This window comes from Prunus mume, linkage group LG1, assembly GCF_029339155.1.
Source record: "Prunus mume cultivar Tortuosa linkage group LG1, ASM2933915v1, whole genome shotgun sequence".
In the NCBI taxonomy this organism is placed as follows: Eukaryota; Viridiplantae; Streptophyta; class Magnoliopsida; order Rosales; family Rosaceae; genus Prunus; species Prunus mume.
Genome location: NC_142698.1, coordinates 8,657,232 through 8,672,380, shown reverse-complemented (window position 1 = coordinate 8,672,380; position 15,149 = coordinate 8,657,232). Strand labels below are relative to the sequence as shown.

General features: G+C 33.8%; 1 protein-coding gene and 1 non-coding gene across 2 annotated transcripts; both read left to right on the top strand.

Moving 5' to 3' along the window:
- Positions 1-465: 465 nt before the first annotated feature.
- On the top strand, positions 466-2,774 carry LOC103333169 (uncharacterized). Its single transcript, XM_089043951.1, has 4 exons — positions 466-605; positions 714-803; positions 1,618-1,980; positions 2,088-2,774. Exons 3-4 carry the CDS (start codon positions 1,618-1,620, stop codon positions 2,664-2,666), a joined length of 942 nt encoding a protein of 313 aa, XP_088900077.1. The 5' UTR covers positions 466-605; positions 714-803; the 3' UTR covers positions 2,667-2,774.
- An 8,074-nt stretch (positions 2,775-10,848) lies between these two features.
- Positions 10,849-10,955, top strand: LOC148920947 (small nucleolar RNA R71). Its single transcript, XR_016123437.1, has one exon. It is a non-coding gene; the product is annotated as a small nucleolar RNA R71 (small nucleolar RNA).
- The last annotated feature ends 4,194 nt before the right edge of the window (positions 10,956-15,149 follow it).

Genomic DNA, 15,149 nt, shown 5'->3' with positions numbered 1-15,149 from the left:
AAGGAAGAAAAACTGAAGAAGAAAGGGCAAAAAATGAAGAGTAGAAAAGGTTTAGTGAAGGGCATTTTGGGCAATTCACTGTACTAGAGAGGAAACAAAACGGGAAACAACAGTAAAAGGAGGGGCACTTTCGTCATTGCATTATGCTTAAGAACAGTGTTTAGTTGGATTGAGCTTTAGTATATATATAATTTTATGGGTTTCCGCATATGGGCTCCTCTCTCTGTGAGCAAGTAAGTACCCGTTTGGCATTGCTTATTTGGGGTGATAAGTGATTTTTAAAAAATTTTGGGAAGCCCAGCCCGTTTGGTAACCTGTGATAAAATCACTTATTATTAAAAATCGCTGTGGGAGAAAGCAATAAAGGAAAGCAGCTAATGACTGCTTTCAATTTCTGATTATACCACAATCAGATTTGAGAAAGCTGGGTTTAATGAAAATTAAAATATTCCAAAATACCCCAACATGATTTCACGCTCTCCTCTTCTTCGTGCGTCTTCTCTATCCCAAGCCACAGAGCATTGTTCTCCTTCTCTTCCATTCTTCCTCCATTTTTTTCTTGTTGGATCAATTGAAGCGCAATCCTAAGAAGCCACAAGACTCAAGTAAGAGACATATTGTGTTTATTTCTTCTCAATTTCGTTCTTCCCTTTTTCTCTTTAATTTTTAGGGTTTTAACTATCTTGGTTCTTCTTCATGCCATCTCTTCACAGAGATCACTCCTCTCCTTCTCTTCCACATATTGCCTACGATTTTTCTCTGGTTGGATAAATTGAATCGCACTACTAAACTACAAGATTCAGGTAAGAGCCACATATTATGTTTATTTATTTTCAATTTCCTTGTTCCCTCTTTCTCTTTGATTTCTAGGATTTTAACTTTCAATTGTAGCTGCTGTTTGTTCTCTATATTTCATATTGGCATGAGAATGACTTTTCTGTATATTGGGTTTTGGGGCCCCTTCCTGATGGGGTCAAGTTCTTAAAACTGGTTCAATTGGTACTAGCCAACGAATGGACATTGTTATTCTACGAACTACTCTTGTCCTTTTGCATTTATTAGTAATATGTACTCGTTTAAACATTAGCAGCAGAAATGGCTGTTTGTTATAACAATGCATTTATTAGTAATATGTCCTTTTGCATTTATTAGTAATATGTACTCGTTTATAACAATAGCTGTTTGTTATTCTACGAACTGGTTCAATTTGAGTAATTGTTTTATTTCATATTTCATCCTGTTAGTTTTCCTCTTGTTGTGAGCTTATCAATTTGTGGGCTTGCAGCATGCAATTGTCGGAAGAAGTAATTATCAATTTCTGTATAATTTGGGAAATATCGTATAGACAAAAGAGATCCTGTTGGTGTTTATTTTGTTCTGTGTGTGTATCATTACTCTTTGAGATCCTTGCTCTAGCATATCTTAAAGGTGCAGATTGTTTCTTCAATTCTGTTTTACTCTTCTTAGTTGTAAATTTATGTTTCATTATTGTCTTGTCTTTTGGTTTTTCTTTTCCCTGTCTCTATGCCGCTTATCTATAATTTGGTTTGTTTGTAATTCGCTTGTATACCTATTATTTTCTTTTGTGCTTATATATAATGTCTTTGTTGCAATAAGATGGCAAAGAAGAATAGTAACTTCACCACAACTGAAAATGTTGCAAGTGGATCTCGAAAATTGTCAGCATTGTGGAATGCTCAAATTATAGCCATCTTTATTGACCTTTGTATCAAGGAGGTGGATTTAGGCAATCGTCCTGGTACTCACTTTAATAAAGTTGGATGGGCAAGATTGGTTACAAATGTTAGTAAAGAGATAGGAAGACCATATGAAAAATTACAATTGAAAAACAAGTGGGATTTACTGAAAAAAGAATGGAAATTGTGGAAAGATCTAAAAGGGAAGGAAACTGGTCTTGGGTGGAACGTTGCTAAGAATACCGTTGATGCATCTGATGAATGGTGGCAAGATAAAATTCAGGTATTTGAATTTTTTGTTCTTGTTTTAATATAGTATTGATATCCATGTTTTTTTTTTCAAACTTTGTTTAAAAATTCATTATAATATTTGTATATGTCATAATGCAGGTAGAACCCAAATATGCAAGATTCCAATTTGAGGGTATTAGTCCTGAGATGGAGGAGAAGTTAGATAGGATGTTTTTGAACGTCACTGCCACTGGTAAGCATTCTTGGGCACCTTCATCTGGTGTACTTCCAGTTGAAAGTGATGATGATATCAATCCATTTGAAGTTAACGGTGATTCGAATGAGTCTGTGCCAATTGAAAGCACTCAAACTACAAACAATGTGCCAAGAAAGAGAACTAATCAATCACTTGAAATTCAAGATAATAATGAGAAGAAAGGTAAAGGAGGGGGGAAAATAGGAGGTGCTGCAAAATTATCACTGCAAATTGAACGTCTTGTTGAGGTGGTTGAGAGTAGGAGTACTGGAACATCAATGGCTAATACAGTTTCACAAGGAACTAGTATTGCTGAAGTGATGAAAGATGTTGCAACTTTACCTGGGGCAGAGCGTGGTAGCAAGTTATGGTGGTTTGCAACTAAATTGTTTTGTGCTCAGGAGAAGAGAGAGATGTTTGTTGTCATGGAAGATCCTGACCTCAAGCTTCAATTTCTTAATCATGAGTTAGCTGAAGGATAGAATTTGCTAGTTTGGTGACTTTAATTTATGTTTTGTTTTTGTGTTGTTAATTTTTTTTTGAATTTGTGAGTGATATTTGAATTAATGTTGGATGATCTTTTATTTGAATTTGTGGGTGATATTTTAATTCTTGTCATTATATTTTATGTTATATAAGCATGTATGCACAATGAAAATGATATTTGAAGGAAATAAACACATTTGCAGGTTATTTTAGAACATGGCCATTCCAGAAGATGAGGCGGAGATCAACCAAATTATATGTGTCACTGCACGTCTTATTGAACTTTATTATGTGAAATATATTCATAAGACCCCGTGTATGAATGACCATCATACAGGAAATATTTGGTTGATGGGAGTGTTACAAGGAAATGAAAGTCGTTGCCATAATATGTTTAGGATGGACAAAGATGTATTTATAAGATTGTGTGATGAATTGCAAAAAAATTATGGATTAAAGGGTTCAAGAAGAATGAGTGCTGCTGAGATGTTAGGGATGTTCTTGAACATCTTAGGACATGGTTCTGCAAATAGGCAAGCACAGGATCGCTTTCAACATTCTGGTGAGACTGTGAGCAGATATTTTGGTATCTTACTTGATGTTGTATGTCGTTTGGCTGTAGATGTAATTAAACCATTGGAAAATGCGTTTAACAACACTCCAAAGGAAATCCTACAGGATTCTAGATATATGCCTCATTTCAAGGTAACTATTGCATCTGCTACTCTTAAATATTTGTCTATGTTTTATTATGTTATAATTATTATCAAGCATGTCTTTTTATCTCTTGTAGGATTGTATTGGTGCTATAGATGGTGTTCATGTCCAAGCCATAGTATCTCCTTCTAATCAAATACCATTTATTGGTAGAAAAGGGATACCTACCCAAAATGTGATGGCTGCATGCAATTTTGACATGCAATTTATATTTGCATGTGCTGGATGGGAAGGCACGGCTCATGACACAAGGATATTTCTATCGGCTTTACGTGATCAAAGTTTGAATTTTCCTAAACCTCCATCTGGTATTATTTCTATCTAAAGAAAAAAATTCATATAATTTATATTTAAGTTTTTAACATTGTGAATAATCAATTAAATTTCTTTTTTAGGGAAATATTATCTAGTAGATGCGGGATACCCACAAATGAGAGGCTACTTAGGACCATATAAAGGTGAAAGATATCATCTTCCTGATTTTCGTAGGGGTGTTCAACCGATGGGTCATAAAGAGGTATTCAATCATGCACACTCTTCCCTTAGAAGTGTTATTGAACGCACTTTTGGAGTATGGAAAAAGAGATGGAGTATTTTACGAGACATGCCTAGTTATCCTTTTGCAAAACAAGTAAAACTCGTTATTGCAACCATGACACTTCATAACTATATAAGAAGACATGCCAAACGTGATTGTCATTTTGATGAAAGTGAAGATGTCCTAAATAGTATTCAAGGTGAAGAAATTGAGATAGAGGTTGATGCACAACAAGAAGATGGTCCTGCAACACAAGAAATGGAAGCATTGAGAAATCATATAGCCGCAAGTTTAATGAGTTCATCTACATAGAAATGTATATGATTGCTTGTTCATGACTAGCTTAGTTTTTGTTATGACCATATTTTTTACAATATATTTGTTTTCAATGGAAACTTTATTTATTTTATAATTAAAACAAAATTTAGGATGTGATGGAAACATATTTAATATCAAAAAAAAAAAAATTATATATAAGATAAAATAAAAGTGCTTTTCCTTTTACCAAACTTAAACAGAAAAGCCAATTCAAGATAATGCCCTTTTTAGTCATTATACACTGCTCACAGCACTTTCACAAAAATTTACCAAACACTAAACGGGATTATTGTACAAACGGCACTTATAAAAAAGTTTACCAAACGTAAATCGCTTTCTCACAAAGTGATTTCTCTCACGAATCTGGACGATTATTTTCAGACAAAGAATGCCAAACTGGCCCTAAGACTACTATTTCTCTGTAGTGGTTGTGGTTGAAAAAAAATGTAAATTGGTTCAGTTCCTTAGTGATTTTTTTTTTTTTTTTTTTGGTTTCTAGTTTCTCTTTTCAGTAATAATTTTTTGGTTTAATAAATTGGTGTGTAGGTATTATGATTCTGTTTTGGGTTGAATTTTATTTATTTATTTATTTATTTATTTCTGTTTCTCTGCTATCTATTAGTTGATGTGTAGATTTACAACAGCTGCTTCTTCCTGGTTAACCTTCATCGTACATCCCTTCAGATTTATAACTGCTACAAATTCTTGGTTTTTTATTTTATTTTATTTTATATATTTCATTTTTGTGCTTTTAGTTGGCATGTTACTAAATTTTCAAAAAACTTTAATTATGGTTTTGATTAAAAAAAAGCTTCTAAGCTGCTTCAAGCCATGGAGTTATGTTCTAAACTAGTATTTGCCAAATTGGAAGTTTAACAATGATTGTAGTGTTATTTTATCATATTTGCCTTTTGTATTGTAGGGAATTTTTATTCCTCAGTTCTTTCCACTAAAATACTATTAATCTCTCCCCTGTATTGTAGGGAATTTTGTTTCCTTTGGCCTCAGAGCAAAGATTAGGTAATTTGGATTTGAAACGTGTGTACTTTGATTTCTTTTCTTAGGTAAATTTTCTTGCTTTATATGATTGCTTTGAGTGTTGTCGTTTCTGTTGCATTTAATTTTGTTTATGTAAGTGAAAATTCAACAACTGATATAAAATTTTAATCATGGTCATAGTAGAAAAAATATGGTGGAGGTTGCTGTGGTATCTGAGATAGTTGTAGGCATTTACAAAGGTAGTTCTATTTTTATTATATTGATGTCGTCTCTGTGATAGTTTTCATAATGTAGCAGCTTCTTGTTGCTTGTGTAGGGTTGATCTAGAAAAGAGACGTGCAGAGAAGGAACATGCAGAAAATGGGTACGTGCCTTCTGGTTATTTTTTTCCTCTTACTTTCAAAGTTTTAGTAGGTTGTTTTTTGCCTTTTTATGAATGATTTTCTAAACGCATTGTCTATGCAATATGCCACATTTGACTTTATTCAACACCAATAGGTTGAACTGTGGGTTGTTACATGACTTCCCAATCAATAACTATTATTTTATTTGGCTTGTATGTTTTTCTGTTTACAGGACTTCCTAATCAATAATGGTATCATGCATATGAAGAGTCCTAATTTACATGACTTCTAAATCTCCTACATGGGAAAGGAACCCACTCTTCTTCGTGTGCTTCTTGATTTGAAATTAGTTTTAATTATGTTTTCTAGTTAGGTATTGTTTTGATTTTGATTTTGGATTTGCAGATATTCCAACTAGCAACCCATCCACCCTTCCTAACATCTTATATGGCTAAAATTTTGTTTTGTTTTTTTTTTTCTTTCTTAGATTCATCTCTCCATCTCTATCTTTCATTTAGATGAATGGTTGGAGATTTTATTTATTGATTTTAGTGATACATGAGGAATATATATATTATGAACTACATGTTAAAAACTATCATGCTACATTTGGCATATTGCTTTCTATTATTCAAGTTAGTTATATTGTAAATTTGATCTTTTTTTGTTTACAATGATGACTTTGTTATTGTTTTTCTTATTAGCATATTGCTTTATGCTTTCCATTCATTTTATTGATGGTTTTGTGACTGTTTTTCAAATTGGGGCAAAGAATTAGGCCATTTACAAGACTAATATACTATTTTAGAGTCTATTTATTTGGCTACTTGAATTTGTAATATTTTCATTCTATCTGGAGATAGTTATTTTGTATACATAATGACTTGAGATTTTATATTTATAATTATTGGTTATGTAAAATGAATGTATTGAACAATACTTTCAATTACATGAATGAAGTTTATGTTGGTTTTTGAAATGAAGTTTATGTTGGTCTTTGAAATGAAGTTTATGGTGGCTTTGATGAGGATATAGTACCATTGAGAATAAGCTTTTAAACTAAATTTGACTGTTTTATCATAGTTTATATTCCAATTGAAACATTCCATTAGCATTGTGAATGAGCATGTAAATTAAGATACAGTGTTTACAATATTAAATAATAAAAAATTATAATTTAAAGTCATTTCATTATGAAATTTTGCGACATGAACTAGCATCGTAAACACTATCATAAAACCCCAATTTAAATCCAACGGTAGTTTATTGCAACACTAGTTTGCTGTCGTAAGACCAGCACATTTTATTACAATGTGTTTAAAAAAGTCACGAACCGTGTTTTACAACATTTTTTCCACTTTTTGCGACACATTTTGATTGTTATGAAAAGCCATTTTTCTTGTAGTGCATCGTAGCCGACCTGAGCACCTTTCACGCTCAATCTCCACGTCGTAGCCGACCTGAGCACCTTTCATGCTCAATCTCCACATCGTAGCTAAACTGAGCACCTTGCATGCTCAATCTCCACGTTGCATGTGGACCCAATCACCTATTGTGGTTGATTCTCCAAGGAACAAAAGCTCCCCCTTCCAAAATATAGGTTGATCGCTTCTGCCCATAATGATTTTACTTAAAGTTCCCAACTGAACTAGTTCTCCACTAAGAATTTGGGGGCTCGGGAGACACCGTGTATGTTGGCTCGCCTTAGTACCACCTCCAACCTCTCCCACCATAGTTAGAGAGAGACAATGAAGTCCTATCATGATTAGAGTGAGACCGAAAAGGGTATATCTCCGGTAAATTAGTATGTAGTGTGTCACATGACATACATCATCACCACATACCATTACACATCATCATGTCATCATCACATACATCCTCATCATGTCATAATTACATACATATTCTTTATGTTATAAATGTGATATCGCATGTGTGAACTCCATCAAGGCTTGCCTCGCCACCGAGACTTACCAAGGCTCAGCTCTCCATGACTCGGATCGCTATTAGAAGTTGTATAGCTTTGCCTATTAAGAGCTCATGAGTCACAACAAGATGTTCAGCTTGGCTAGCATGATTGACTAGGAAGTTCCTAGTCAAGAATTCATTCTTAACTAAGAACTTGGGGCCTTATTGATATAGGTACCTGGTCGGTACCAAGTGCCTACTTAGCTTGGGTCAACATGTTTCACATAGTGACTTTTCAAGGCTAGCATATTTCAGGTTCACTAGTTACTGGCATACCAAAAGGCACCACCCGATTCACTATGTGCTGGTAGACCATAAGGCACTACCCAATTCATTATTGCCTTAGGGTTTTCAAGCCTATTCGACCAGGTGCTTTCAGACCTATAGACGCTCACCAACCGAGACTGACACAACTCAGCTTGTCATCGAGATTTACCAAGACTCGGATCTCCATGACTCAACTTACCATCGAAAGTTGTATAACTTGTCTGATCGCCAACCTTTTGAAGTAAAGGCTCATGACTCACAATAAGTTTTTCGGCTTGGCCAACATGATAAACTTGAAAGTTCCCAGTCAAGAACTTGTTCTCAATTAGGAACCTGGGGGCTTATTGTTACACATAAATAGTTAGCATTAAATGGCATCGCCTATACCTGATGACCTAGCCAAAATGGCCTAGCCAAAATGTCCTACCCGAGATATCCTACTCGTTTCAATATAACCTAGCCAATACGGCCTAGCCGAAATGTCAAACCTAACCAATATGGCATACTTGAGTAATATGTGCTAGCCGACCATTATGTGCTAGTCGACTCTTAATGTCTCTGCCATGTGCTGACCACCATGCATGCATTTGACAACAGATCACCACATTTGTCCTAACACTTCACCAATACACTACCCTCGGTCGCCACGTGATAAGCCACTGCTCCTAATAGGCCCATGTCTTCCCCACGTGCCCAATTCATACTCCTTTGAGGATGACCTATGCCTTGCCACTTGCCCATTAAATAATGGCAACTGGCCCTCATCTCTTGCCTATATAAGGGAACAGACCCTTCTTTAACAAGGCTCTCTCCAATTCTCCTCTTCATGGGCATATCCGAAAATACCCAAGCACTCCCTCTTCCTATTGTATTCAGGTTCTCAAGCCTTTCTATTTATAATGTAATACTTATCCATCAAAACACCAAGCTCTATAGTGAATGTAGCCCTATTCATGGGTGAACCACTCTAAATCTGTGTAATGTGTGAGATTGTCAATATCCTCTAAGGCTCGTGCTAAATCACTCATTAACAATCACTATTAGTAAGAGAAAGTAAAAGTTCTAGCAAATTTTTTATTTTTATGTTTTATTTTTTAAAAGTTAAAGGAATTTTGTGATTTTTCAAACAAATATGCATGAATTTATGAGTCTCTATTGCTTAAGAGTAAAGAAAGTTCATCAAAGGAAGACGACACACCCGGAATAGCTCCTAGAAATATCTAATCATAAATAGAATGGGTTTGAATTGATTTGGATCTGAAATACGAAGAATCTAGAAAATTGACTTTTAGCGACAAAAAATTTGATGAACAGTCATCGCTAAAACCCTTTTGTAACAAAAAAACTTCAAATTTTTGGGCAAACAGCAATTTTTTTTTTTTTTGTTTATAGGTTTTAGGCCACTTTTTTTAGCATAAAATCTTCCTAAAACATCATGTAAACCACTTGAGATCCCCGAACCTGAGTTAAATCATCATAACAACCATTCTAAACATGTTGGTGGCTTCAAATTCACCTAAAAATATCAACAACAAAAAAATAGGCAGAAAATATGATTTTAACCAAAATGAGAACATAATAAGCTCTTTTGCTATTTTCTGGATTTTAAAGTAATCTAATGACCAAAACAACTTTTGTAACACATCTGGAACATGTTGTAATCATCTTTTGCCTAGAAAAAGTCGAAAAATGTTCTTTGAAACACAAAATTCTTTCTTTGCAAAGCAAAATCTGTTTTTTTTTTCTTCTTCTTTATGACTCAAAACTTAAACCAAAACAAAAACAACAAAATTCCATACCCCAAAACCTAAATTAAGCATTGTCCTCAATTTTGAAAGTAGATGCATGTAAATAGTAGTAATGGTTTAGATGGATGAAAATAAAGAAATAAAAACGAAAAGAAATGAACGAAGGTACCTAGTTGGGTTGCCTCCCAACAAGCGCTTAGTTTATAGCCCGCAACCTGAATTTTTGAAGATGATCACCCGAGATCATGGAGAGCAAAGTTCTCCTTTTGCAGATTGAAATTTACTTCAGAGCATGAGTTTAAAGTGAGGGTCGGTGCGGCAATAGTGCTTGGGACGTGCTTCCTCTATATTCAAGACAAGAAAATCAACAGAAAATATAAATTTGTCAACTTTGACCAAAACATTTTTTACTATACCCATTGGATATTTAATCGATCTATCCGCCAATTGCAAAGAAACCGTTGTTGCTTTGGGTTCTCCCAAACCTAAGTTCCTGAACAAAGAGAAAGAGACATTAAGTTAATAGTTGCACTTTTTTCGCCTCAGCTTCTAAGTCCACAACTATCTTGATGGGTTTTCCACTTCTAAGTGTGATTGCATTCACTTGCTCCTTTGGATTTGTTTTGGTGGTACTAGGCAAGGAACCTTGCCATCTTTCCGATAATATGTTGGCCAATTGGCCCACTTGCACTTTGAGATTTCGGATGGATTCAGATTGATTTTGCAAAGTGGTCTCAGTTTTAGTTATGAACTAAGCAAGAACATCCTCCAATGATACCTTTTTTTTTCTTGCGGTTGAAAATACGGTGGTGGTCTTTGCACATTCTAATTCCAAGATAAATTAGGGTGCCTTTGCCATCCCTAATTATACGTGTTTGAGAAAGGATCATTGACAGGACGTCGAAAGGTATTCACCATGTTTGCTTGTTCTTAAAAAAAATTTGGAAAATGAACTCCATGGGGACAAGATATGATGGCGTGACTAGGAACATCACAGATGGAGCAAATCTCTTTTGTTGAAACTCTCACATTCATATTACTAGTAATAGCGTCGACCTGCTCTTTAGAAGCAAAAACATTAGAATTACCTATTTCATAAACTCTAGCATGCTTATCTCTCGCATCAAAATGTTGTGTTTCGATATATAGAATATCAAACAAAGTTTGACATTCAATTCGTGTCTTGTTCTTAATAGATCCACTTGCATAATTGTTCAATGCAGCCTTATTTGAAATAGTTAGTGCCTTATAAAAAATATGCATGACAACTAGAATAGGCAAACCATTGTGAAGACATTGTATTAACAAATTATTGAACCGTTCCCATGTCTCAGAAAATGACTCATCTGCCTGTTGAATGAATTGCACAATTTTATCCCTTAGTGCATCAGTTTTCTGAGTCGAAAAGAACTTTTCCAAGAACTTGTTTTGAATCTCGATCCAGCTAGTTAATAATCAGGGCCTCAAGGAGTTCAACCACGTCTTTGCTTTATCTTTTACTGTCACGCCTTAACCCAAGGGTTAATGTAAACTTGGATTAAGAAAAATTATAGAATTTAAGAAAAATTATAACTACAATGTAAAAAATACTAAAATAAATAAATGAATATTTCACATTGAACCTTTTAGCGGAAGTAATAACATTACTAAAAAACTTACACCACTACAATATTATACAAATTAGAACTACTTAAGAGTTCACTAAAAGAGTAGCTCATTATTCAATCACAACTTATGTACACGAAATACTCTATAGACAAGCCAAGTTCATCTCAAATCCTAGATTTTAGGTTCCGTACTTGTAAAATTTGTTAGAGGGTGAGCGAAACCACAACTCAGTAGGGAAATTGATATAACTAAATTAAGTGACATGCAGTCACTCTTTTAATTATCACATCAATATTAATAATGCATGAATACTCTACATCTACTCCCGTTAATTCATATAACTGGACAAGCAGACTTGAACGTCTTATATCATACTTATACCACTTGGTCCCGAATGCCCATTATATGAACTAACCCCCATCACAATCATCCCATATATAATTCCCCTTTTGTTAGTCATCTTGTCTAACTTCCTATCTCAAGTCCTGCATCACCCAATAAAAACCATGTGCACTGTGGGATCCCTAAGATTTACCTGCCAAGAGTTAGACTCAACTACACAAAAGACTATTTCCATTACCCTATTTTCCATCATTAGTCCCTCAACCCAATAACTCCCCATAATTTCCATGACATGATATAAATATGTCTTTCATTTATCTCATGCATTAAAATATAACCACACCAATATTGAACAAATAATTAATAACAAGTAAACACCTAGTAACAAAGAATATCAACCAAACTGTAACACAACACATAACACAATGCTCACAAAACTTAAATAAATCAATCTTTGCCTTGACACCAAAGCTTTTGCTAGAATTGTAAGACGACTCCCTAATTTCCAACACATTCATACTCAGACTCTCTCTCTAGTATTTCCCTCCTTTCTTTCTCTCTTATTGTTTTCCCATGCAAACCATGCACACCATGCTTTTTAAAATGAAACAATTGCACTCTTATTTATAGTAAAAGAATGCCGGCTACTACTTCATTCCTATTGGATGATGTAATTGACGGCTACTAAAGGATAATAACATATATACTTATTATCCAAGCAAAACCTAAATATCTATTAAACCTTTTGTTTAAACAATTACATGTAAGTAGAGGTGTCAATAGGATGAAAAACTAATCTGCCACCTCCAACTTACATGACGCCACACTTAGTAAAATGTCACGCCAACTTACTTGTTGCCCACACTTAATTCAAACACAATCTAACCAACAATTATATGTAGGCAACACATGTTTTGACATCAAAAGAAATATATTAACTATCGGAAGACTTCAATTTCCACACAACGACTTGGACAAAGATGAATATACATGTATCAAATGAATGCATAATACTTCCAACTTCTTTCAAAAAGTAGAGACTCGCTTTATCTTTTATTTACTTACCAAACCAAAATTTAGGCTTATTTGTAGCAATGGTCCCTTAACTATACTCGGAGTTACATGTTGGTCACTCAACTCCAAAAATAGTTACAGAGGTCACTCAATCAGGTGTTGTATTGCACCGTTAGTCCTTTTGTCAAACTTTGTTAAATTTTTTGTCAAAAGTGAGGGTAGATTCAAAAATTCATTCACAACCCTCCCCTTCCTCCACAACCCTCCATTATCGCAACCCAATCCTTACTTGAGTACAATAGTGTACATCTAGCTTACCAAATTCTAGTATGAATCCAATTCGCGAAGCATGATTCCGACAAAATTAATAACCAAAACTGCTATATAGCAAAAGTCATTTCTTTGATTCTGAAGGATACTTGTACAATAGAAATTATAATACTCATACAATGCCACAATTGCCAACAACATCTTCATCGTTGGAATAGCTCTTCCCTGCTAAATTCGATCTCGCACAAATGAACCACAACAAATTGAACAAGCTTTAAACATGCAATGCCACAATTGACGGAATGACTAATGGTGCAACACAACACCTAATTGAGTGGCCTCTGTAACTATTTTTGGAGTTAAGTGACCAAAATATAACTCCGAGTATAGTTGAAGGACAATTGCTACAAATAAGCCAAAAATTTATCAATGCACCTATTAAAAAAATAATTTAATAAAGAAAATAACAAAGCAATTAAATATTATGGACATAAATTCCATTTATAAAAATATAACAACTATATATATATATAAACTAAAATTTAAGAATATCCAACAAAGCTCAATGTACTACTGTAACAACTAATCAAATAAAACTATATATGTAATCAATTAAAACATATATACATGTGCCATACGAATGTCAACTAAGTAAACTAAGAAAGCAACTATTATTTATATATATATATAATTACTATAATTTAATACTTAGGATAAATTATTCAAATGGTCCTTAAACTTATACTTGATTTATATTTTGGTCTCTTAACTAAATTATTCGTTCAAATGACCTATCAACTCTATATTATTCGCTCCAGTGGTCCTACTGTCTAATTTTCTATTAGATTTAACCTAATTTTAGGGTAAATAATGACCAATTTACCCTCATATTTACGGAAATATTGACAGAATGCAACGGTATGACCAATGGAGCAAAAAATATAGAGTTGATGGACCATTTGAACGAATAATTTAATTGAGGGACCAAAATGTAAATCTAGTATAAGTTTGAGGACCATTTGAGTAATTTACCCTTAATACTTATCAAAGTAATTAAAAATAAAATACTTCACCTTCTTAAATAACCCTTAAGAATACGGATTCTCACATTCACTGTGTAAGGAAAGACTTTCATCCTAAGATGTTCTTCAATGAGTCCCTTTGTCAAAGTCATATTAGAAACCATGTTTAAAATATCTCTATATGAGCTAAAGGATGTTTAGAACTTAATCCATGGAAAGAAGGCATCATATTAAAGTGGATAATAATTCATAATTCCTAGCAGCTGCAAGGAGAACGATGCTTGAGGGTGACGTCGGAATTGTTGGGATATCCAGGTCTCACATTGTTTCATTTGGTAAGAGAGCCATCTCTTATTCCCCTTGTTGATTCTTCTTTTTTCTATCTTCTCGTTGTCTCCTATGAATTGCTCGAAACTTTTGTTCAATCTCTAGTTCCAATTCAACTAGTTGACTAATTGAAGAGCGGGTATCAGTCATTCACCGTATGCTCAGAAATTAAGTTGTTGTACCTTCTTTCTTCTTTCTTTTCCACGTGTTGTTTCCTTTTTCCTTTTTGTTTCTTTTGGTGTTGTTTGTGGTCTGAAGTTGAGTCCTCGAGTCCTTTTTTTTTTTTTTCGAAATCAATTTGAGATAAAGAAATACCTGAAATAAAAAAAAATTAAAAAAACTAATTAAATATTCAAAGTACAACTAGAAAATAAATCTCACTAATATGAACAGACTAAGTCGGTTTAGAGGTGGGCACGGTCCGGTTCTCACCTCAAATCGGAATCAAAATCGGTATTATTTAACCGGTCCGGTTTAAGCAAATTTTTTTTAAAAAAATTGGCCATTTTCGTTCTGACCAGTTTCGATCCGGTTCTAACTAGTTTCGATTTTGAACCAGATTATTAATTTATTATTTTTTTAATTTTCAAAAAATAATAATTTTTAAAATTTTTTTAAAATAAAAATTATAATAAAAAAGTTATTTTTTGGCTTAAAAATTAACAAATGACCCAATTCATACAATGAGAAATTTTTTGAAGTTGAATTTGGAAAAATATTAATTATAAAATTTAAAATATAGAATTGGATTTTAAAATTTTGTAATAAAAAAAATATATCTGGTTTGGTGCGGTGTAAAACCGAATCGAAACCGGTTGGAATTGGTTCGGTCCGGTTTGTTGACTTTTTGGTCAACCTTTTTTTTTTTTTCATGGTCCGTTCGGTGTTCAAGTGCCGATGCCCACCCCTAAGTCGGTCCCCGCATTGGTGCCAAAATTTGTTGTGATTAATAGCGAGTAGGCAATATCACTCAAATTAATATAGTGATAAATAGAGT

Coding starts and splice junctions, on each gene's coding strand:
- LOC103333169 (XM_089043951.1), top strand. CDS start 1,618: ATGGCAAAGAAGAATAGTAACTTCACCACAACTGAAAATGTTGCAAGT. Junction 1,981..2,087: donor GGTGGCAAGATAAAATTCAG/GTATTTGAATTT, acceptor GTCATAATGCAG/GTAGAACCCAAATATGCAAG.